This window comes from Acomys minous (genome assembly GCF_964271855.1).
Source record: "Acomys minous genome assembly, chromosome: 15".
Classification (NCBI taxonomy): Eukaryota; Metazoa; Chordata; class Mammalia; order Rodentia; family Muridae; genus Acomys; species Acomys minous.
In genome coordinates this window covers 75,048,555-75,071,237 of record NC_140497.1, presented here as the reverse complement: position 1 = coordinate 75,071,237, position 22,683 = coordinate 75,048,555, and the positions used below count along the sequence as shown (strand labels likewise).

Here is a 22,683-nt window from a genome sequence, read left to right as displayed (position 1 = left end):
TTTACTTCACAGTCGTTATGGACCCAGTAATAAAACGGACCCTGAAATACTAGACCTATTGGCTGGTGACTAGAATTCCCTTGGCGAACAGCCAAGTCGTCAGTAGTGTAATCGACTGTTTTTAAAAGCGGCCTTAAATTTTCTGATTTCTAAAGTGCTTCAGAGTCTCCCATCAGCCGGCCATAGGACGGTAAAATGCCATACGCCCACACTAGTCAATACGAAGGGGACAATAAAATTTCGTGTGAGGTCAATAAAGAATGTTTCCTTTACACAAAAGATGACCAGCCGCGTTCAAGAAATTCGTTTAGGAACTCTAAGGACAAGTTGGGTTGGAAAACACAAGGAGACGCTACGTTGGGTAAAGGCGCTCACCTAGAAACCCTTCCCTGAGGCTAGCGCTCAGCGACGCCTTTCTTTTCAGAGGCGCATGCGCAGCACACTCTCCGGCCGCTGCACGCCTCTCGGCTAACCAAGACGCTGACGTCACCGGAGGGAGGAGAGGGGTTCTTCCGCGCTCCGAGGAAAACGAGTCCGCGCACCCTTCCTTCTCTTTGTGCGCACAGATCGCATTTCCTCCTTCCATCTCTTTACTAGCGCCTTCCTCAGATCCTCTCCCGGAAGTTCAGCTTTTGTTTAAAGTCTCTTGTGCGTCCGTCGGACACCGGAGGTTGCGGCGAGAACGGCGGCGTTGTTTACAGACGCGCGCGACCGAGATCAGTCCGCGAGGGCGGGGCTACGCGGCCGGCGCTCGTTTGCTCGCCCCTCCCTCCCTAGCCTTTCCCCGCGAGCGGACGCGCCAGCGCCTCTGTCTCGCTTTTTCTTATTTTCTCCCCCTTCCCCCCTTCCTTTTCTTTTCTTTTTTCCCCTTCCCCCCCTTCCACCATTTCCCCTCGGAGGCGCTTCCCTTGGGCAGGGGCAGAGCCGGCCTCACCCCGCGCCTCTCCCCGGCCCCCACCGCCCTATGGCGAGAGGGCGCCCCCTCCTCACCCGGGCACCACCAGCGGCGGCGGTCGGAGGAGTGGGACCGGCGGCGGCGGCCTCGGGCCCAGGGTCATCATGGAATTAGTTCGCTGATTGACCCTTCGGCCGCAGCCGTGCGTCCCGCCCGAGTGCCCGCGCCCGCCGGCCCGGTCTGCCCTCTTCTCCCTCCTCAGTCGGCCCGGCCCTGGTCCCGCGCGCCCCGCCGCCGCGCGCCGAGGATCATGAGGTGGTAACGGGCCCCCCGGATGACCCCGCGTCACCACTGTGAGGCCTACAGCTCTGCCGAGGAGGAGGAGGAGGAAGAGGAGGAGGAGGTGAGCGCGGGGGCGCGGCGCGGCCGTCGTGCGCGCCGCCGGAGTGGGAGCGCGCGGGAGCGCGCGCCGCTCCCCGAGGGCCGGTCCCCCTGCGGTCCTTTCCTGGGAACCTTGGGGATGCCCCCTCACCTTGTTACTTTTGGCATTGCTGGCGGGGCGGCGGCTTTCCTGATTTGAGCCCGGTGTTTCTGTCCCAAGTAACTTGTAGCCACAGTGCGTCACCGACGGGGGTGCCAGTTCGGGGCTCCTGGAGCCGGTGCTAATAAAGAAGGAGACACACCCCTACCCTCCGAGGCCACCGAGGATAGTTTACGGGGCAAAGCATAGTGATTGCCAAGCGGATAGTGCAACACGCTCCCCCCAACCCCCGCCGCCGCCGCAGCCGGGTAGCGTTACTTAGGACTTGGGCGGGTGGAGAAAACTAGGGAGGTGAGGGAACTGAGTTGCCTCGTAAAGGATAGAAAAATGCTCCCTGCTTGAGTTACCCGCTCCACTGCACATCATTTAGGCTGAAGTCGAACATTGCAGTAAAACAGCGGAAGGGATCAGGCAGTTGGATCAACAGAAGGTCTTAGAATAGCAAGGTAAAATACTTTGATTTCATTCTGTCAGGGAGCAGCCATTGAGCGTTTGACCAGCCGCCTCCTATCCTAGCGAGTTTCAGGACAGCTCGGGCTATCTAGTGCAACCCTGCCTTAAAAGGGGCTGGGGTGAGTTCATGATTAGAAGCCAGGAGTGTTTGTTCATTCTGGTCATGGAATTCTTCAAATGAAGAGTGTTCAACCGACCTGTGTGTTCTTCTTCATCTTTTAAATGAATTTAGGATTCCACCGTCTAGGGTTAAGCAATGATTACCTAGGCTAATATGAACAATAGCTGGCCAAATAGCAAATCATCGAGGGCTGTTATGTGATAAGCACCTGACAAGTGTAAGTTATTATTTATTGGGCATAGTGCTAAATTCTGGAAACTTGTGGTCAAGAAACTCATGATTAATTGAGAGAGCCGGCTTGGCAGTGGTCGGAGAGATGAAAGGCTGGGTAGGGTGTTCCTGCACAGTTCCAGACGGTGATGTTCATAGAGCGATGCAGTTTTAGTGAGAGGAATTCGACCTATGGAAATCACTGCAAGTTGGAAGAAGCCCTGGATAACGTGGAGATCGGACCCACTGTGACCCAGTGTTGCTGGCACATAAGTCAGGGAGGAGGGAGGGGTAGCTGTGAGAACCCTAAAGGCTCACACTGATAATCCCTGTTTAGAAAGGGAAGAGCCCGAAGTCAGCAGCCAGCGCAGGATTATTAATAGAGTTGGCATTGTGCTTACCATAAGAGGATAATTATGTGTTAATGAAGTTGTTCGTTATTAATGAGGTGGTGTGTGTCCCAGCATTGTGCTGTACTCTTAACTCAGAAGTCAGGGGGTCCTGGATGCATGTTGGTGCTACAGTTTATGTTGTACAGCAAGCATTTTAAAAGCTTGCTAAATCAGAAATCAAGCCGTTTAATAAGCATGAACAGAATAGAAGCAGTTAAGAAAATGAGAGGAAAATGTAAAGCCATTTTAAACATTAAGAAAAAAATTAAATTTAAGGCTGTAATCCATTTAGACGTGTGGAATATGTCAAGCAAAATTCAAGTTGAGCATGCCAAGTCCAAATTTGGGGGAGGAAATGTGAGTCCACAAGTGGAAAATTATGTACCTTGAATTTTTCATGTGCAAAACTACTTTTAAATTATATAAAATTACCTGGCTGTGTGTCTAAGGTGTATATAATAAATGCATTTCATATTTAGATTGGGTTCCCTTCTAATTATATAACTGAATATTCTAACCCCCCCCCCCCATCTTAAACACTTCCAGACCCAAGCATTTCATATAAAGGATACCCAACCTCTGTCATTTGTACATGTGACTAATAGTGGGCATATGTGAACAAGAAACAATAAAGTTCTATCGTTAAAAAAATAATTGCCGGGCCTGAGAGATGGCTCAGCTGTTAAAAGCTAGGGCTTATTACCAAAAAAAAAAAAAAAAAAATCGCGGGGGGTGGGGGGGGGAGGCTGAGACAGGCATTCAGGGCTGGCCTGGGCTACATAGCAAGAATGTGTCTGTCTCCAAAAAAAGGTAGAGTATTATAATACTTTCTGTGTTTGTGTTAGCAAAATTCATTATTCATCTAGCTTAAATCTCTTACATATTAGAGGATGGACCTGTAAGTTGTCTGAAAAAGAAGCAAAAGTGGAATGCCTTGTTATTTGCCTATCAGTAACTGTCTGACATGGATATAAAAATGCTTTTTCCACATTATTTGGGAAATAATTTTACAACTTGATTTTACACATTCTCCCTCCCCCCCCCTTTTAAGGCCATTTTTTGTGGTTTATACTCCTAGAATTCAGTATCGCCTATGAATAGGAATATTTCCTTACAGAATTACAGTACACTTTTAAATTTTAGTAAATGTAGTTTTCATGTATATAGACTATAACCTGCATTTGATATTCCATTATCTCCTTGATCTGGTAATACACCTTAAAATGCACCTCACTTTCAGGACAGGATCAACTCAGTTACAGCTACATTTAACTGGACCCTCTTCACACTAATTCTCAATTAATGTCATTGTTGTTTCTCCCCAGCTCATTGTTTCAGCAATTAATTAACTATTTGAAAAGCCTAGGCTGTGGGCCGGTGTGGTGGCGCACGCCTTTAATCCCAGCACTTGGGAGGCAGAGGCAGGCAGATCGCTGTGGAGTTCGAGGCCAGCCTGGTCTACAGAGTGAGTCCAGGGGAGCCAAGGCTGCACAAAGAAACCCTCTCTCTAAAAACCAAAAAAAATAACTAAATGCATTTTTAAAAAGAAAGAAAGAAAAAGCCCAGGCTGATCTTAAACTTGTATGTAGCCAGTGATGACTTTGAACTTCTCATCCTCCTGTTTCTACCTCCAGGTTTACAGGTGTGCACCACAAGGCCTTGTTTACAGGTTTTTGAGTTTTAAGTTGAAGGAAAATTTCCTTTTTTCTTTTCTTTTCCTTTCTTTCTTTCTTTCTTTCTTTTTAAGATGATTTCTGGCTGTATAGCACAAGGCCTCAGAAGTGCTGAGATTACAAATGTGTACCACCACATATGACTTATATTGTCTTTTTAGTAGAGGTTAGGCAAACAATTTGGGATATTTTAATACAAGCATTTTTAAGAACTAATTTCCCCTTAGCCTCACTTTCTTGCATCTTGTAAGTTTTTGATGTCTTCATTTTCACTCATCTCAAAATATTTTCTAGATTCTTTTAGTTGATAACTTCTGGATATTTGAAAAATATTACTAAGGGCCTTAATTGTAGAGCAGACACTCCCTCAAACCAGTCTTATCTGCTCATATGACTTCAAATGGTTTAATGTAATTATTAAATCAATACATTTAAATGATAAATAAAAGCAATGGCCCTTGTTGATTATTTTATTTTATTTTTAAGGAGACTGTTTGGGACAACTATTTCTAAGAATTTCTAACATAAAAAACTAGTGGTCTTAGTTTTTTGCTAGTTTTACACAATATTGAATTATAACTGAATTTCAAATTTAAAGTGAGAGTGTATTAGATAGCACTGTTGCTAACTTTAATATGTGGTATTTTAAAGAGCTGTAAAATCCTAGACTGCCTTATAACATTTTTGTTTTGTTTTATAAATTGCTTAATAGATAACTGACATTTGTAAATGTGTATATTATAGTTATTCTGTAATTAAGTGATGAACATTATTTATATTTGATTTTAATAGGTAGCTACATCAAGCTGGGTGGCAGGCAGATCCAAAGGGATATCATGAAGTTTCCAGGACCTTTGGAAAACCAGAGATTGTCTTTCCTATTGGAAAGGGCAATCTCCAGGGAAGCCCAGATGTGGAAGGTCAATGTGCCGAAAATACCTACAAATCAGGTGATTTTTTTTTTTTTTTTTTGGAGACATGTGCTTTTTATTAGAAGTGTACTATTGTATATATGTATCTTGATGCTACATTGGGGATATTCATACTGTTAAACATGTTTTCAGCTGGGTGTGGTGGTGCATACCACAATCCTAACACTTAGAGGAGTTGAAGGCCAGTATTAGTTGAGGCCAGCCTAAGCTACACAAGACCTTGTCTCAGGAAAGCAAGCAAAAACATTCCTTTAGAATCATCATTTTTCCAAAACAAAGAAAGATAAACCTTTCTTGTTTTATCTGAGTTATAGGTAATTAAAGGCGAGCACATTTATTTCTAAATGTGTAGTTAGCCATGAGGAGGGAACATCTTCATACTATTACATTTAGGGAACAACAACAACAAAAACCTCTTGTCATCATTTATAAGGCATTCCAGTGAGTTCCTAAGGTAATGGCAGTGCTGAAAGTCTGGAGGTATTGACTGAACTCTGCTGTTGCTGTACACGATGTGTGCCAGTATTTTGCCTGCACGTGTGTCTGTGTACCCTGTGTATGCCTGGCGCCTCTGGAGGTCAGAAGAGAGGTCCCTGGAACTGGAGTTAGAGAGTTGTGAGCCATCATGTGGGTGCTGGGACTTGAACACACGTCCTCCGCAAGAGCAACAAGTGCTCTTGACTGTTGTGCCATCTCTCCAGTCCCCTGTCTACTTTTCCTTTTAGATGTTTTTATACTTAGTCATGTTCTGGTAGTTAACATTTTTATAAGTGAAAGTTTATCCACTCCAGCAGTTTACTATGTAAGACCTGTATATCTCTCTATCCCTAGTTCTTAACTAGGTGCTTGGGGTGTAGAAGAGGCCAAGCCATGTGTAATATATACCAGTGATAAGTCATAAGTCAGTGCTGGGTTACTGAGCTGTATCTCCAGGTTTGCTGTATCACCAGGTACAGTTCTGCACATTGAAGATAGGAATGGAGAAAACTCCAAGCTTCTTTACTGTGTGGGATTCAAAGTCTTCCCTTTCTCCTTCTTCTGCATCTTAAGTCAGTGTGCAGTTATCAGTCCCTGATAACCATTGGCAGTGTAGCTGCAGTGGTGGAGGTGCTGTTTTACCATGACTGCAGTAACTGTCTGAATTACTGTGTTCCCTGGTCTTTGTCTGTAGCCAAGCTAGCAGTTATCAGTAAGGTAATACCAGAGAACAAGGCAGGATGAAAACTTAGACAGACCTACTTCCCCCCTCCTTCCTTTCTAAAACAGCTCTTTAAACAGCAAGGCAACTACAACACAGTTTAAAGTATAATCTGGTCATAAAAAAGAGTATTTATGGTGTGTTTACAGATTCATACAGCTAAAGTCACTCATCAAATCTTAGACTAACATGTAAGTGTTCCAAATTGAGTAATCAAGTTATATTAATGGATCTCTTATAACATTTCTATATTATCTCTGATACTGATTCCCTTAGCAAATAGAATCTACAAACTGAATTTTTAAAATTTGTTAAAGGATGAAATCTTCAAGTAGTTTAGTTTACATAAAATTATGGGACACGTGAGATAAAATACTAAGATTAACATTTATTATACATACAAAACCCCTATTCTTGGCTCTGATGCTAATACACTTTTAATTTATTTTATTTATGTATGTGGGTGCCGCAGTGTTTGTCTGGAAGTTGAAGGACAAGCTGTGGAAGCTGTGCTCTGCCTCTGCTCTGAAGATCCAGCACTGCTTGGTTTGAGCTGCAAGGGCCTCAGCTGTTGACCTAGTACCAGTGCACTCATTTTACAAAAGATGATCTGAATGCTACAAATTCTCCTTGAGATCAAACTCTTTAAGTAGTTAGTTAGTCTTTGGTTTTTCAAGACAAAGTTTCTTTGTGTAGCCTTGGCTGTCCTGGACTGCTTTCTAGACCAGGCTGGCCTCGAACTCACAGTGATCCACCTGCCTCTGCCTCCCATCTAAGTAGTTACTCTTAACATAAAGCTTGCTGATGTGTAGCAGATTGTTCCTAAGGAGACACAACACATGTCTACTTGTCCCCAGGTAGAGTCCACAACAGGCCAAAAGTACAGATGCCCCAAAGTCCAATTTGGTGAGCTAGTGAGCTTTATTGGGGTTACTTACAGGATCAGAAAAGACTCAAACACAGCTATACCAAAGCCTACCCCAGCATGGGTGATAACTCAAAAATGTTGCAAATCTGGCACACACCACACAGCCTCGAGACAGCTAACAGCATGAAGAATGTCCTTTCCACGTGGCTCAGCTGGTCCTAAACCTTTGCCAAGCAGCTCTTCCAACACACATGATCAGAACCTCTATATTTTCAGATAACAAATGTGTTCTTTTGTATAAAAGGAGTTAGTAACACATTTTCTTCTTATGATAATTCAGTTCCTTAGAAAAATCTCAAAATAAAAAAGATGTTTTCAAAGTAGCAACTCCAGAAAACAAGAAATCAGATTGTTACTTTCTTTTGCCTCTGTGTGAAAAACTCTGAAGGTGGGCTTAAGGTTTTGCATATATTGTCCAAGGAGTTGATTTTCTAATTTCAGCTTCAGATTTTGTCCTTAATTGCATCTGTTTTTACAGAATGATCAAGTGTGTATTCCAACATTGTCATGTTCTTTTTTCTAATGTTCTACGTGATTTTCAGCATCAACTTGACAATCAGCATTCATTGCTTTGGGTAACAAGCTTTTTTTTTTTTTTTTAACTTTATGTGCATTGGTGTTTTGCCTGCATGTATGTCTGCATGAGGGTGTCAGATCTTGGAGTTATAGACAGTTGTGATCTGCCATATGGGTGCTGGGAATTGAACCTGGGTCCATTGAAAGAGCAGTTAGTGCTCTTAACCCCGGAGCCATCTCTCCAGCCCCAGGTAACAAGGTTGTTTAAGGCTTGGATACAAAATCCTTGAGTGGACTTCTTGTTAAATCATTTCTGCCCTTCCTGCCCAGTGATTATGGACTGAGAGCTGACAACCCGCTTGACAACCACACTGATAAAAGCAGTTAAAAGTCACAGTCCTTTTTATTGATGGCCAGATCAAGGGCAGGCTTGTGCCTCTGAAAAGTGTCTTAGTGCCCAAGCTCAGGGATACAGAGTTTTTAAAGGCAAAACCCACAAAGATCATAATTTTTATTAAAGTTAAAGGAGGCTCAGAGTAACCTTGAAACCTTCATTCCTGGCATAGTGTAGTAATTATTTTATATATAACATGCCAATTATTTTTTATTAACATCTTTTCTAGTTAATTTTAATTACTTTGGTTAATACATCTGGACCATGGTCAGGGTCATAGAAATCTCACGTGTGTTGCCAAGGCAGATGTGATTGTTGGGAGGAGAGGGGATGGATCCAGACAGGATGGCATCTTAACTATTTAAAGACTTGCTTTAGTAATGCCAAATAGTTCTTCTTAATACTTACAGCTTTGAGTGGCTTGGTCTGATGTAATAGGAGAGGATACAGGTTTAGGCTTAAAAGAGCAGTTCTAATTCCTGGTCATGGCCTGGCCTTTCTCCTGTTACACAGTTTAAGTGCTAGTAAAAATAGAAAAGTGCAGTATTTTAGAGCTTCCTCTTATGCTACTTGCTTCTGCTTTCTTTTACTTCCCCTTCCTGTCCTCCACAGGTGCAAGGTCATTCTCATAGTTCTTTTTTTCATTTTAGTCCCCACCCCAAATGTTGAGCAAAATGTGACAGACCTGTGCCTCTCCTGCCTCCCCCCCTAGAACTCTGTATTTCCCTTGTGATCACACAATATAATTTGAGTTTTCGTGGTGGTGGTGTGTCATTGTGTTTTGACATACTGTAGACTGCCAGTAAACATTTGTGTGGTAGATGTAAACATGTTTTTGTTTTGATCCCAAATGTGGATTGTGAAACAGACTTGTGTAAGGGTGTGTATCCACTACACATTTGTTACTTTCTAATGATGTTTTGAATTGGTCTCGTGTAGCCCAGACTGGCCTCAGCCTTGCTTTGCCTTTAACTTCTGATCCATTAACTCCAGATCCGCCAGTGTGTGCTGGGATTCAGGTGTGTGTAACCAGTTAAGCTTTTAAACGAATGGCTATGGCTTCTTCACGATGTATTCAGTATTGCTCTTGGTTCTTGGTACTTACGGAAAACTTCTTCTGTAGAGTAGTTAAAGTTTGTAATGGTGGTATTAAGTGAATTAGGGAAAAATTGAAAACAGTGACACTTTGAGGTAATCTACATTTATTTTGCTAAAGTCCTTTTAATTGCAAAGAAAGTCCTGTCACAACAGTGGTTTTTGTTGGAATTTTGGAACACTAGGGAATCGAGCCATCTGACTATATGATTTCTTTTTGGTGGTGGTGGTGGGGTCGTTCCGAGACAGGGTTTCTCTGTGTAGCCTTGGCTGTCCAGTGCTGGGATTAAAGGCACACATGACCACACCTGGACCCTCAGTTCAAAAATTTTTAGGCGAAGGAACACACAGGTGTTTCACAGGTGTGTGTGAATCATTGGGTGATTAATCAGATCAAAATTATCTAAAATTTCTTAAAAATTGGAGTTTTCATCTGGGTGTGATGGAGCATGCTTAGAATCCCAGCACTTGGGAGGCTAAGGCTGTAGGGTTTCCTAAAGTTGCAGGCCAGCAGACTAAGAATATCTTTAAAGGGACAAGGGATCGTTTTAGTCCTCACATGCAGACCTTTGAGTTACAGTGTTAACTGCTGGGTTTTGTACCTATTAATTACTATTGTGGGGTATACACCCTGTGTGGAGGTCAGAGTAGAATGGCTCTTCTTCACTTTACTCTCACGTGGGTCATTCCAGTTTGACCTGACCAGCAAGGTCCCTTACTTAACCCTTTGCTGACCCTAGAACTTGTATTTTAAAACTGCTTCCTACTTGTATTTGTATGCACTGAGTTTGGGAACAGATAAAATCTAACTGTATAGTAAGAAGAACATTTTGTTTAACATCTCTCACAAGGCAGTGGTGTTCTGCTTTTTGATCCCTTCTATCTTAGAAAAGCTCTAGTTTCAAATTATTACAAGGCTTTTCCTAACTTGAACCTCAGAAATCCTTCTAGTGACCTTGAGGAGATACCTAGTCCATAGTGGTTGCTTCCCAAGCATGAGAAACTGAGTCTGGTTCCCCAGAACCCTCTAAACATGCTGGGTTTGGTAGCTTATGCTTGCAGTCCCAGCATTGGTATGGCAGAGGCAGGAGAATCCCTGGAGTTCAGTGGCCAGCCAGCCTAGCCTAGTTCCAGGTCAGTGAAGAGCCCTGTTTCAAAGGAGATGGACGGCATTCTTAACATTCATGGGTGTCCTCTGGCCTCCACATGCACACATGTGAATGCACATCAGCGTCTGCACCCACACACATGATCATATACCTATGGACACACAAGTTTTGTTCCTGGCCACTTAGTGGGTTCTGGTTTCATTCATGTAAGTAATGCAGAGTAAATCTATATTTTAAATGATGCTTTACTTAGTTAAAGCTAGATTTTTACTTCCACAAAGGCATTTTTAACACTGCGAGGGGTGTGTGTGTGTGTGTGTGTGTGTGTGTGTGTGTGTGTGTGTGTGTGTTATTCTTTGATTTTATTTATTTGTTTATATTTTATGTGTACGAGTGCTCTGTTTTAGTGTACACCAGAAGAGAGAGTCAGATTCCATTATAGATGGTTGTGAGCCACCATGTGGTTCCTGGGAATTGAACTCAGGACCTCTGGAAGAGCAGCTTTTAACTGTTGAGCCATCTCTCTAGCTCCAACATCTTATTCTTTAACAATTTTTTTCATTTGATAATACTTACCTCTTGCCATTCTATGGGTAGACTTTTTCTTTTTTATGTGCATTGGTGTTTTGCCTCTGAGTACGTCCAGGTTAGGGTGTCAGATCTTAGATTTATAGACAGTTGTGAGCTGCCATGTGGTGCTGGGAATCAAACCTGGGTACTCTCAAAAGAGTAGTCAGCGTTCATAACCACTGAGCCCATCTCTGGGTAGACTCTTGATAGTATGGTTCATAAACTGCTTTTTCAGATGTCATCAGTGCATAGTAAAATTAGACTTTTGGCTTCTTTGATTAAACTAGCCCTAAACTTGGTTTTATTTAGGCAATAATGTGATGTTGGCTTGTATTTGTTCTTTAACTGAGGGGATTTTATGTATAGTGTGCATGTGCTTGCTTTTTGTTGTGCAAGGTAGTAAACTCATGGCTCAGCAAATGCTTAATAATACAAAGCTACACCCTAACTCTAAAGCTTTCTTGTTCCTTCCAGAAGTGTCCCTGGTAATGAATATACAAGTGTAAGCTTGCAACTTAGGATGTATTTGTTTCCAAACTACTGACTTTTTTTTGTGTGTGTGTGTGCCAGAATTCCATCGTTGCTTGCTGTTCTTCTTTTCAAGATATAACCACTGTTCTTTAAGATACACTTGTTATTTTCTAGCATTTTTCTTTTAACTAATATGTTTGGATTTATGAATTTTCCCTTAATTTTTATTTTTACATTTATCAACTTAATGTAGTGTGTGTGCACACATATTTGTGTGTATGCCATGGAATTTGGTGGGGTTCAGAAGACAACTTTGTGGGGTTGGCTCTTTCCTTCTACCCTATGGGTCTTAGGGGTCAAACTCAGGTTTTCAGGTTGTCAGCATGTGTTTTACCCTCTAGGCCATCTCTCTGGCTCCTAGACTTACAGATTTTCTTCAAGACTACAAACATAGCTGATCAATCACATGTAATTTTTATTGGATGCACACTTGAGTTTTTAATTTTCAGTTACTGTATTTTTCAGTTTTAGCTCTTTGGTTGTATTTCATTATCTAGCAAAATTCATCTTTGTTTTAAATGAAGATTTATGGTGTGTGTGTGTGTGTGTGTGACTTTGTATGACTCCTTGAAGTTAGAGCCATCTGATAATAGGTGCTGACATCTGAACTCAAGTCCCCTAATAGAGCAGTTAACCACTGATCTATCTCTTGTGCTCACTTGTTCAATGCATGCACCCTTTCCCACCTCACACACTGCCTCCATATTGTAATTTCTTGTATAATAAGTCCTTTATTCTGGTAAAGATCTGTCTTCCTACTTCCTGGTTTTTTCTCTTTGCTTTTAGTTTGTTTATTTGGTTCTTTTTTTCTTCCTGATAAATTTTTGATTCTCAACACTGAACATTTTTTTTTGAAGATTTATTTATTATGTATACAGTGTTCTGCCTGCATGTACGCCTGCACATGAGAAGAAGGCACCAGAGCTCATTGTACATGGTTGTGAGCGACCATGTGAATGGTGGAAATTGAACTTAGGGCCTTTGGAAGAGCAGCCAGTGCTCTTAACCTCTGAGCTCTCTCTCTCCAGCTCAAATTCTCCCCTCCCCTTTTTTTTGGTTTGTTTTTGTTTGTTTTTGTGTTTTTGTGTTTTGTTTTTCGAGACAAGGTTTTTCTGTGTAGCTTTGGCTGTCCTAAACTCATTTTGCAGACCAGGCTGGCCTCGAACTCACAGAGATCCGCCTCCCTCTGCCTTCTGAGTGCTAGGATTACAGGCATGCGCCACCACGTCCGGAGTTATATTCTATTATTTTTTAAATGGTATAGACTTAGTTACTTTTGTCTTTATGGTGCAATGTATGTGTTTTTGCGGGGGGAGGGGCTGTCAAACCCAGGATGTTCTGCCTATGCCATTGAGCTACATTCTTAGCCTGTTGTAGGGCTCAGGTGGGCAAACTGAATGGGGACTAACCACCTCAGTCCAAGGAAAGACTGGGCTAATTGAGGGCTCCACCACAGTTAGATGTGACTTCGTCACCTGTTACTAGGGGTGAAGCTGTATGCATGTGCATGCACACACACATTTAGGTCTTTAGCTCTCTAACAACAGATCTTTAGGGTTTCATTTAGGAAATGTTGTAAGAGGAAAATAAGTATTGGAGTTTGAATATAAAGTGACTTAATTACCCTGTTTAAAAAATGATAATGTGCTGGGTGAGGTGGCGCACGCCTTTAATCTCAGCACTCAGGAGGCAGAGGCACGTGGATCGCTGTGAGTTCAAGGTCAGCCTGGTCTACAAAGTGAGTCTAGGGCAACCAAGGCTACACAGAGAAATGCTGTCTCAAAAAACAAACGATGATGTAGAACACTTTATGAATTTTTGTAGTGTAGTGTAGAAGTAGGCAAGGAAATTAATACTCATTCCTTCTTCACATCATCTAAGATTTCATTACACTCCACACCAGGCCAGGGGTCTCCAGAGCGCCATGTGTAACTCTGCTTTAATACCCTTTTATGATATGCTGGATTATAATAAGGCTTAAGTTTTGAAATGTAAACAACTTTCACTCATTTACCAACTGTGTAGTGAGTTGTTAATAAAGCAGATTTTAAATTATCTTTATCTTACTAGTATTTCTATTCACTTTGAAGTTATTCCAAAAAAGGGTTAACCAGAAAGTGGGTGTATGTTAATTCCCTACTAAAAATACCAGTTGTAACTGAGTGTAGAGCTAGATGGAAGAATTATGTAAGTGTATTAGTTGGTTTGGCTAATGTAGAAGAACACTTTGTCATGTCAAAGCTGACAAGCAAAGTGACAGCAAGTAGAGGAGGAGGACTAGGAAGGAGAGAAGTGTGCAGATGGAGTGGCAGAGTAGAAGTCAATCCCTTCAACACTAGAGAAAAACCAAAAATGATAATGCGGTTCTAGCTAGAATTCCTATTTGAAGATCTACATCCTACATACAATCATCGAGCATTTTAATAGCTGTTGGGTATTTTTGTAGGATAAAGAAGTAGCTTAAGCTGGGCATAGTGGCACATGCCTGTAATCCCAGCACTTGGGAGGCAGAGGCAGGCAGATCTCTGAGTTCAAGGCCAGCCACAAAGTGAGTCCAGTGCAGCCAGGACACATCGAGAAACTCTGTCTCAAAAAACAACAACAACAACAACAACAAGAAAAAGGGCCTGGAGAGAGAGCTCAGAGGTTAAGAGCACTGACTGCTCTTCCAGAGTTCCTGAGTTCAATTCCCAGCAACCACATGGTGACTCACAACCATCTACAATGTGATCAAATGCCCTCTTCTGTCATGCAGGCAGAGCACTGTATACATAATGAATAAATACATCTTTTAAAAAAAGGAAAAAAGAATTAGCTTAGGTTGGCAGTCATCAGGAGAAGTTTATGTGCTATGATCATTACACTGTACTTCATAAAGATAAGTTAGCATTATTCAGTGCTTGCATAAATCTCTAGGATAATCCTTTATTGGAAAAGACACTTTTCCCATAACCACACAAGTCAGGTAATTTTGTACTTCACTGTATCACATGGCACAATGTGGTGTGAGGGCCGGGGTGTGGGGATTGGTTGGTAAAGTCTGTCTCCCTGCATGAACTCTAGAACCCCAAGCACTCTGTAACCTGGGCCTGCTGGTGCCCTCTGCCTCCCAGCAGCTGAGAGAGAGGTAGGAGGGCTACCCTCTATTATACAGACAAGCCTGGGCAACATATGGCCTGTCAGTAGTAGTCAGAAGGATTGGTTTCACGTAGCATCAGTAAGTAGTACCCTAAATGTTCAGTCACGACTGTAACTCAAAAGTATAATAGCCACTGCTACTTAAAGTATATATATATATACCTTTTAAAACTTAAGCCTTTTATTTGTAGTCGACTAATCTTTCTGTTTCATAGTCCTAAGATAAGTTAATGGCTATTTCCTTACTTAAATTCTTTTATTCTCAAGAGGTGAAAAAACTTAAATTAGTGATAAGTAGTAATTTACATAAATTTTAAATGTTTTGTTTCCTGAACATCTGAATTTAATTCAAATTGTAGATATTTGGTGAAAGGGATAGTGAAGACTTTAATAAAGCAGTTTACCAGGTGATATTAAATGTGATATTGCATTTCCTAACATCTAAAAATGGTTACATTTATTTTTGATGTGGTCATGCATATGCCACAGCACATGGTGGAGGTTAGAGGAAACTCTGGGAGTTGATCTCAAATGATTGAACTGAGGCCATCAAGCTTGGCAGCAAGTTCCTTTACCTGCTGAGCTGTCAGTCAGCCCTGTATTTAGAGAACTCTAAAAGTACACCTAATGACAACTGGAACTTTGTAATCTTTGTTTTTTAATTATTCCCTTATAGAATGTTTCTCCAACCCAGAGAGATGAAGTAATTCAATGGTTGGCCAAACTCAAATACCAGTTCAACCTTTACCCAGAAACATTTGCTCTGGCAAGCAGTCTTTTGGACAGGTTTTTAGCTACAGTAAAAGTAAGTACTGTAAGATGCACTCAAACACAGCCTCTTTTTCAAGGATGTATGTGTTAACCGCAGGCTACTAGTAAGCATGCTGTCATGGCAGTAGATGTAGAGTTTTGGGGTTTTTTGTTTGTTTTTTTAAGATTTATTTATTGTGTATACAATGTTCTGGCTGCATGTGCGCCTGCAGGCCAGAAGAGGGCACCAGATCTGATTAGAGATGGTTATGAGCCACCGTGTGGTTGCTGGGAATTGAACTCAAGATCTTTGGAAGAACAGACAGTGCTCATAACCTCTCAGCCATCTCGCTAGCCCCAGATGTAGAGATTTCATGAGGACAGTATTTTGTTGTAAAATTTTGGAAGTGACTCAGTAGGTTTAAAGCTTTCCATAGCATTTATTCAATGGCAGGCATGAAAAGACAGAAATTTGTTTTTGTGCCTAGGAAGATACAAGCTGTGAGAATTGTGAACTAGATGTTTATTTAGGTTTTAGAAACAAGGAGATCAGTTCAATATAATCACTAATGTTGCTTTTTCACTTTTCAAAATTTTAGGCCCATCCAAAATATTTGAATTGTATTGCAATCAGCTGCTTTTTTCTAGCTGCTAAGACTGTTGAAGAAGATGAGGTAATGGATCCTTTCAAGGTTTATTCTTTTATGTTTCGGTAGTTTGCTTGCAGGGTTCTTTGTTTGTTTCTACCAAAATCTTTACTAAATGTGTGTTATAGCTCTGAGGGGAAAGGTACCCTGGCAGTCAGGAGCAAAGGAACAGCACAAAGCCAACACTGCACAACAAACCTCACACAAGAGAGCTGGGAAAGGCACAAGAGGGTGGCTGCCTTTGCTCGGGAAAGAATCAGCAAAGAACTGAGCAGGAGGCAGGCTCACACAGGATTTCTTTAGGGCACGGGGAGCGGGACTTTCTAGGGTAGCCTGGAATTGGTGGGATTCTGTGGCCTGATCTTGGGCTCTTTTTCTCTGTAGGGCAGAGCTTGGGTGCCTACATCTTAAGGGGCTAGACACAGCCATTAGGAGTGCTATCTGTAGGGGCAGGGCCTGGCCTCTTGCCCCTCAAGGGGCTTATTATAGAAACTCCAAGTTTAGTTAAGTGTTTAGTTGCATTGTTCCCTTTAAAAGTTTAGCTTATTTATTTATTTATTTGGATTTTTTGAGACAGGGGTGTGTGTGTGCGTGTCCATCCCTGGCTGTCCAGGGACTTGCTTGGTAAATCAGTCTGACCTCAAACTCAGAGATCTGCCTCCTCTGCCTCTGAGCTTTAGTGTTTCACCTAAATGTATGTATGTGCACAGTGTGTATGCATGCCTGGTACACACGGGTCAGAAAAGGACACAGTGGATCCCCTGAGACCAGAGTTAACAGCAGTTGTGAGTCACCATGCAGGTTCTAGGAATTGAACTCGGGCCTGGGAAGAGCAGCTACTGCTCTTACCCACTGAGCCACCTTTCTAGTTCATTTTGTTTTCTGATTTTTTTTTCCCCCTCTATTAGTTTACATTTTGTTTGTCAGAACAGATACTGAAAATTTTCATTTCTGGCCTTTTCCCCCCATTCCTTTTTCCTTGGATAGAAAATTCCAGTGCTAAAAGTATTGGCAAGAGATAGTTTCTGTGGATGTTCCTCATCTGAGATTTTGAGAATGGAGAGAATTATTCTGGATAAGTTGAACTGGGATCTTCACATGGCCACACCATTGGATTTTCTTCACATTGTAAGTATATCCATTACAGTTCTTAATTACTATAGTCCTGGTCCAGTAACTTGGACAGAGGTTGCCTTTTCATATGGATTTGGGGAAAACTACTGAAATTAGTCAAGGAAAATTAGACTCTGATAATTTATCAAATACTGAAGCTAAAGTTAGAAACTTGCATAGTACCTGAGATGTTACACTTTCTTAGATATTTTCCTTAAATAACACTTTTGTGCTTTTCTCCCTCCTCCTCCAGTTCCATGCCATTGCGGTGTCAACTAGGCCTCAGTTACTTTTCAGTTTGCCCAAAGTGAGTCCATCTCAGCATTTGGCAGTCCTGACCAAGCAGCTACTTCACTGTATGGCCTGCAGCCAACTTCTGCAGTTCAAAGGATCCTTGCTCGCTTTGGCCATGGTTAGTTTGGAAATGGAGAAACTCATTCCTGATTGGCTTCCTCTTACAATTGATCTGCTTCAGAAAGCACAGGTAGCTATCAGCTTAACTTCTGTTCATCACACTCTTTTTTCCTTTAATGATACTGAGGGGGTTAGTGTATTGTTTAAAAAAAAGAAACAAAAACCTGAGGGGTAAGAGATTTGGGTAGAGAAGGCCCTGGCTTCAGTCTTCAGCTTAAAAAGAAAAAACCAAAAACACCAGTTTGTAAGTGGCATCTTCAAATGTTTCAAATATTAACCACCTCAATACAATGAAAATTTAGAGAAAATTCTATTCAAATGTAGTAAAGTCATGGTGCTTTGTGTCAGGAACTACTTAACAGTCTTTGCTATACTCACGCCACCTAAGAGAACTCAAGTTTAGATTTGCCGACTGGTGTCCATAGAGACTGATGACTCCACTCTTCTCTAGTGCATGGCTCTAGGGCTGTTGTGTGCAAAGAAACTCCTCACTTAAACTTGCTTAACTTGGCAGAATCTTAGAAATAATTTTACTCATCAAATAGAGTTTCAGTTTAGGGAATTTGCGAGCTCAGTAGAGTGATGTAGAACTCTTTGGTTGTGAAGACTAAAAGGAGCCAGTCGCAGTTTGCTGTATATGTTGTGAACTACCTGACGTGGGTGCTCAGATTTGAACTTGAGTCTTCTGCAAGAGCAGTATGTTCTCTTTTCCACAGAGCCATCTGCAACCCTTCTCATTTTGATAACACACAAACCTTAAAGACTCTAGTTTAGGGCTGGAGAATTGGATTAGTGGGTGAAATTCTTGTATGTGTGCAAGCGTAAGGACTAATCTTTGGAACTCGAGGGCTGCTCGTTTTTCTGGGCTTGGTTCTGTCTTTGCTAGGTCCACCTGTGCTTATTTGGATTGGAATGTAAGGTTTTGTTTGGTTGTAAGTAGACCCATGATAAGACCTACACTTGAGGTTCTAGTATCAGAAGCTTTTATGTCAGATCATGCCAGTATTGCCTCCTCCCCCTGCCCCCAGTACTGGGGATCAAACCTAGGGCTTTGCAGATGCTCACAAGTACTCTGCTGTTGAGTTACACCCGATTCTGCATGCATTGCGTTCTGTCTTAGCTGCCTGTGCCCCTTCTGAACTTGACACACATTCTCTGGTTTGGAAGGCAAGCTGCCTCTTGTTCCTCTTAGGTTCCCCTACACAGCCGACTAATGTTTCTGTACCACTGTTGATCTCCTTTACTGTAGTTTATTTATAATTGCTATGCTCATGTCCCTTGCTTTCTGACCAATAGTGACCCACCCTGACTGTCAGGGTCTAAATTCTATTGTGGTCTTTCTAGCTGCCTGCTAAGTGGTCAAGGTAGATGTTCTTAATTAAGGTAAAATAGAGGCTGGGTGTGGTGGTTCACACCTTTAATCCCAGCCCTCGGGAGGCAGAGGCACGTGGATCGATGTGAGTTCAAGGCCTGCCTGGTCTACAAAGCAAGTCCAAGACAGCCAAGATACACAGAGAAAGAAGCCCTGTCTTGAAAAATCAAAAAAACAAAAACAAAGTGAAATAGAGGATTAAAATGCATACCCTCCTGCTACAGGTTCCTGGTTACTCTTGAAAAGTGCCTAATATTCCAACAGCTGTTTTCAGTGTTTGACTCTGTCACATGTGGGTCCTTTGATCACATGTCATGCTATTCTGTTCCCCTCTTCATTGGGAACCTGTGCCTGTTTTGTTGCTGCTTGAACATTGCCCTGGTCAGCTAAGTGCTCAGCCATTTTTTGGTGCTGTTTTTGACAAAGGATACTTAGAAATTGTTACCATATTGAAATTTGGATAAGACAGTCATAATGATGGCCAGTAAGGTTCTTCTGATTCTCATAATAGGTGGGTCTTTTTTAAATGCTTAAGTTTTCAGAGCAAGATCAAGGACCTGCCTGCATCTAGAGCTGTGGGGACACACTGGGAAAGGAGTCTAGGAAATAAAGGTGTCAGATTTATAGAGAGCCTTCTTCATATCACGCTAGAGAGTGTTTGGCTTACGCTAAAGGCACTACCATGCCTCTGAAAAAATGTTGAATAAAAGAGAAGTGGATGGTAACAGAGGTCACCCAGACAGTGCTACAAGTTAAAAGTAAGGCAGGCACTCGATAGGCAAAACTTTGAAGGACTTCCATGGCAGTCAGTAACATTTGACAAAAAGCAGTGGTTCTCAACCTTGCTAATGCTACAACCCTTTAATACAGTTCCTCGTGTTGTGATGACCCAACCATAAAATTATTTTCATTGCTATTTCATAATTGTAATTTTGCTGCTGTTATAAGCCATGATGTAAATATCTGTGTTTTTGGATGGTTTTAACTTGATGACCCCCAAAGGGTCTCGATTTACAGAGAACCACTGATATAAAGCAGTGGCTATGATGTAATTGCCTAAAACTTGAGCCTCGCAGTCACCAGATACAAGGCTGGATGGGTAAATGGATGATTGTAATGGTTTGCTTAACTGTGAGGGCATGTTAAAATAGAAACACGCGTCTAAATTATTCCAAAGGATAAGGAAACAATATTAGTTCCCAAACTACATAGTTTCATTACTAAGGTCTTAACTATTTTCTACAAAAATGACTTGTTTAACATTTCCAATTGTTTTAAAACAAAATACTAAATATAAAAAATGTTTAGCTAAGCAACCTTCCCTATCATCCCTAGTATAGAGTTCCCCATGGCATTTGATGCCTGCTTGTGCCTATCACAATGTTGGCTTTCACTGGCGAGTTAGAATGGTCAGGAGAGTGGAGTAAAGGCCTTGCAGACTGAGAAGAAAGCAGACATAGCCAAGACAGCAGGGAACAAAGAAAGTTTCTCCTTTCATGTAAGTGCCCAGGGCACAAATGCAGGTTTATGTTCAGAGCATTCATGGGAACATACTTCAGAAGAATGCTCGGTAGGTAGAAGAATCAGCCAGTAGGGTAGAAGATGTTGAAGAAAAGGCTGAAGGGGCACAGGATGGAACAGTGGCCAGTGTAGGTTACAGGGGACTATGTTGTATGTTAATTCATGATCAATGTGGTTTGTTTTTCTCTTGGTTTAGATGGACAGTTCCCAGCTGATCCACTGTCGGGAGCTGGTGGCACATCACCTTTCTGCTCTGCAGTCTTCCCTGCCTCTAAATTCCGTTTATGTCTACCGTCCCCTCAAGCACACCCTGGTGACCTGCGACAAAGGAGCGTTCAAATTGCATCCCTCCTCTGTCTCAGGCCCAGATTTCTCCAAGGACAACAGCAAGCCAGAAGTGCCAGTCAGAGGTCCAACAGCCTTCTACCATCATCTCCCAGCTGCCAGTGGGTGCAAGCAAACCTCTGCTAAACGCAAAGTGGAGGAAATGGAAGTGGATGACTTCTATGATGGGATCAAGCGGCTGTATAATGAAGATAATGCTTCTGAAAATGTGGGCTCTGTATGTGGCACTGATTTATCAAGGCAAGAGGGGCATGCTTCCCCCTGTCCACCTTTGCAGCCTGTTTCGGTCATGTAGGTCAGGGGTTCCTTTCCAGCACACTAGGCTCACTACTCAGAAGTGAGACTAGGAAGCCAGCAGAGGCTGTAGAGAAGGGCACGTGCTGTATCAGACTGCTCTGAAGTGAGCCAGGGAGAAAGAAAACCACCCTTATTCTTTTGTGTAGTTCCTTATAATTCAACATTATTTAATATAAAGGCATATATTTATAGACTCAAGTTCCAAAATGTATTTAAAAGTAAAGAAAAAGTTCTTTCTACTATGTCAGTTCCACTTTTTTCTTTGTTAAAGTAAGTTTGCCCCATGTCCTAAATAAGTAAAAATCAATGCTTAAGGGGGGAAAAGTTGAAAAACTCATAGCTAGAAACCTTGTTCAGCGTCCTTGTTTCTCTCTTGCCTCTCTGTTGAATTAAGTTGTGTGCTTGTTGATCTGTGTATTCTGATCCGCTGAAAAGGTAACCCCAACTTTTTTTTTAAAGCAGTTCAGTAAGCAAATTATTTTTGTGTGGCAGCCCTGTTTAGCCCACAGTTCAAGTTTGCTAGTTTGAAAAGGGCACTTTGAGGCTATCCCCATGAATCAGTGGCAATAGAGAAAGTTATCTTTTTGTGTGTCTTGTTTCAGTTTTTTAGTTTAAAAACAAGATTACTGTTGTCCTTTTTGTTTATCTTAAAGCTTAAAAATGGCATAATTAAGACATTTTAAACATTTTCGGCATTTGTATAACAGTTTCTGATAAAGTTAATATATCCAGGTGCTCACCAAAGAAACATGTATGTAATATACATGTAGATTTTTGTAACTGATCTGTTTTTGCTCATTTATAATCAGTAGAAGCAACTGTCTAGATATTGGGGCAGCCTTGATTTGAGTCTGTAACTTATAATTGAATTCACTACTCTAGTTTTATATTGAGCTATTAGGATTTTCTTGATAATGAGTTTAGCCCTTTGTTTTTCCCTGTTCTGGACCCTGCGCTCCCTTTGCAGTCTGAAGATGGCACTGCAGTCAGAGCCATGTGCTGCTGATAATGCTTCTGGTAGCAATAAAATGTTGTCCGTAACCTTTGTTTCTGTAGGTTTGTTCTGTTTATGAGAAGGTATATATCCTGACTTCCTGGGCACTTTGTTTTCAATTAAGGAAAAACAGTAAGAAGCCTAAAAATAAGCTTTCTTGACTGAACTGTAAAAGGTGAAGGGGGTTGACGGAACACATTCATGGTGGTTTCTTGCTGGTGAGTTACAGACCTGCAATCAGCAGCTGCTCAGTGGATTGCTATGAGGGCAGGCCCAAGCTTACATTTAGTGTGCCATTTTTAGCAGAGCAGATCTCAGGTCAACATCTGACTTTCTAGAAAGTTGTGTAAGACTTTTAACTGCCTTTTTTTTTTTAAATTATCTTCAAAATCCAGTTGGAAGCATTACATGTATAAGGCTGGCAGGTTGGAGACATGAAAAAATGGTTTTGTGTGGAAGGGATTGGTCTCACACAGGTGCATATTTGTATCAAATCACACAAATGGATTTTCGGCTTTCTCTGCTGAATTGCAG

The 22,683-nt window shown here is 41.7% G+C and overlaps 1 protein-coding gene across 2 annotated transcripts; it reads left to right on the top strand.

Annotated features, from left to right (window-relative positions):
* Window positions 1–776: 776 nt before the first annotated feature.
* CCNI (cyclin I) lies at window positions 777–22,196 on the top strand. 2 transcript variants are annotated; one of them, XM_084760195.1, is made up of 7 exons: window positions 777–1,298; window positions 5,078–5,235; window positions 15,373–15,501; window positions 16,046–16,120; window positions 17,081–17,221; window positions 17,460–17,618; window positions 20,710–22,196. In XM_084760195.1, the coding sequence occupies exons 2-7, from the start codon at window positions 5,122–5,124 to the stop codon at window positions 21,151–21,153; spliced, it is 1,062 nt and encodes a 353-aa protein (XP_084616321.1). In that variant the 5' UTR covers window positions 777–1,298; window positions 5,078–5,121; the 3' UTR covers window positions 21,154–22,196. The 2 variants fall into 2 exon arrangements, with proteins under 2 accessions (XP_084616321.1, XP_084616320.1); XM_084760194.1 differs by having other exon boundaries at window positions 779–1,299; window positions 5,076–5,235; window positions 17,460–17,690.
* Window positions 22,197–22,683: the final 487 nt, after the last annotated feature.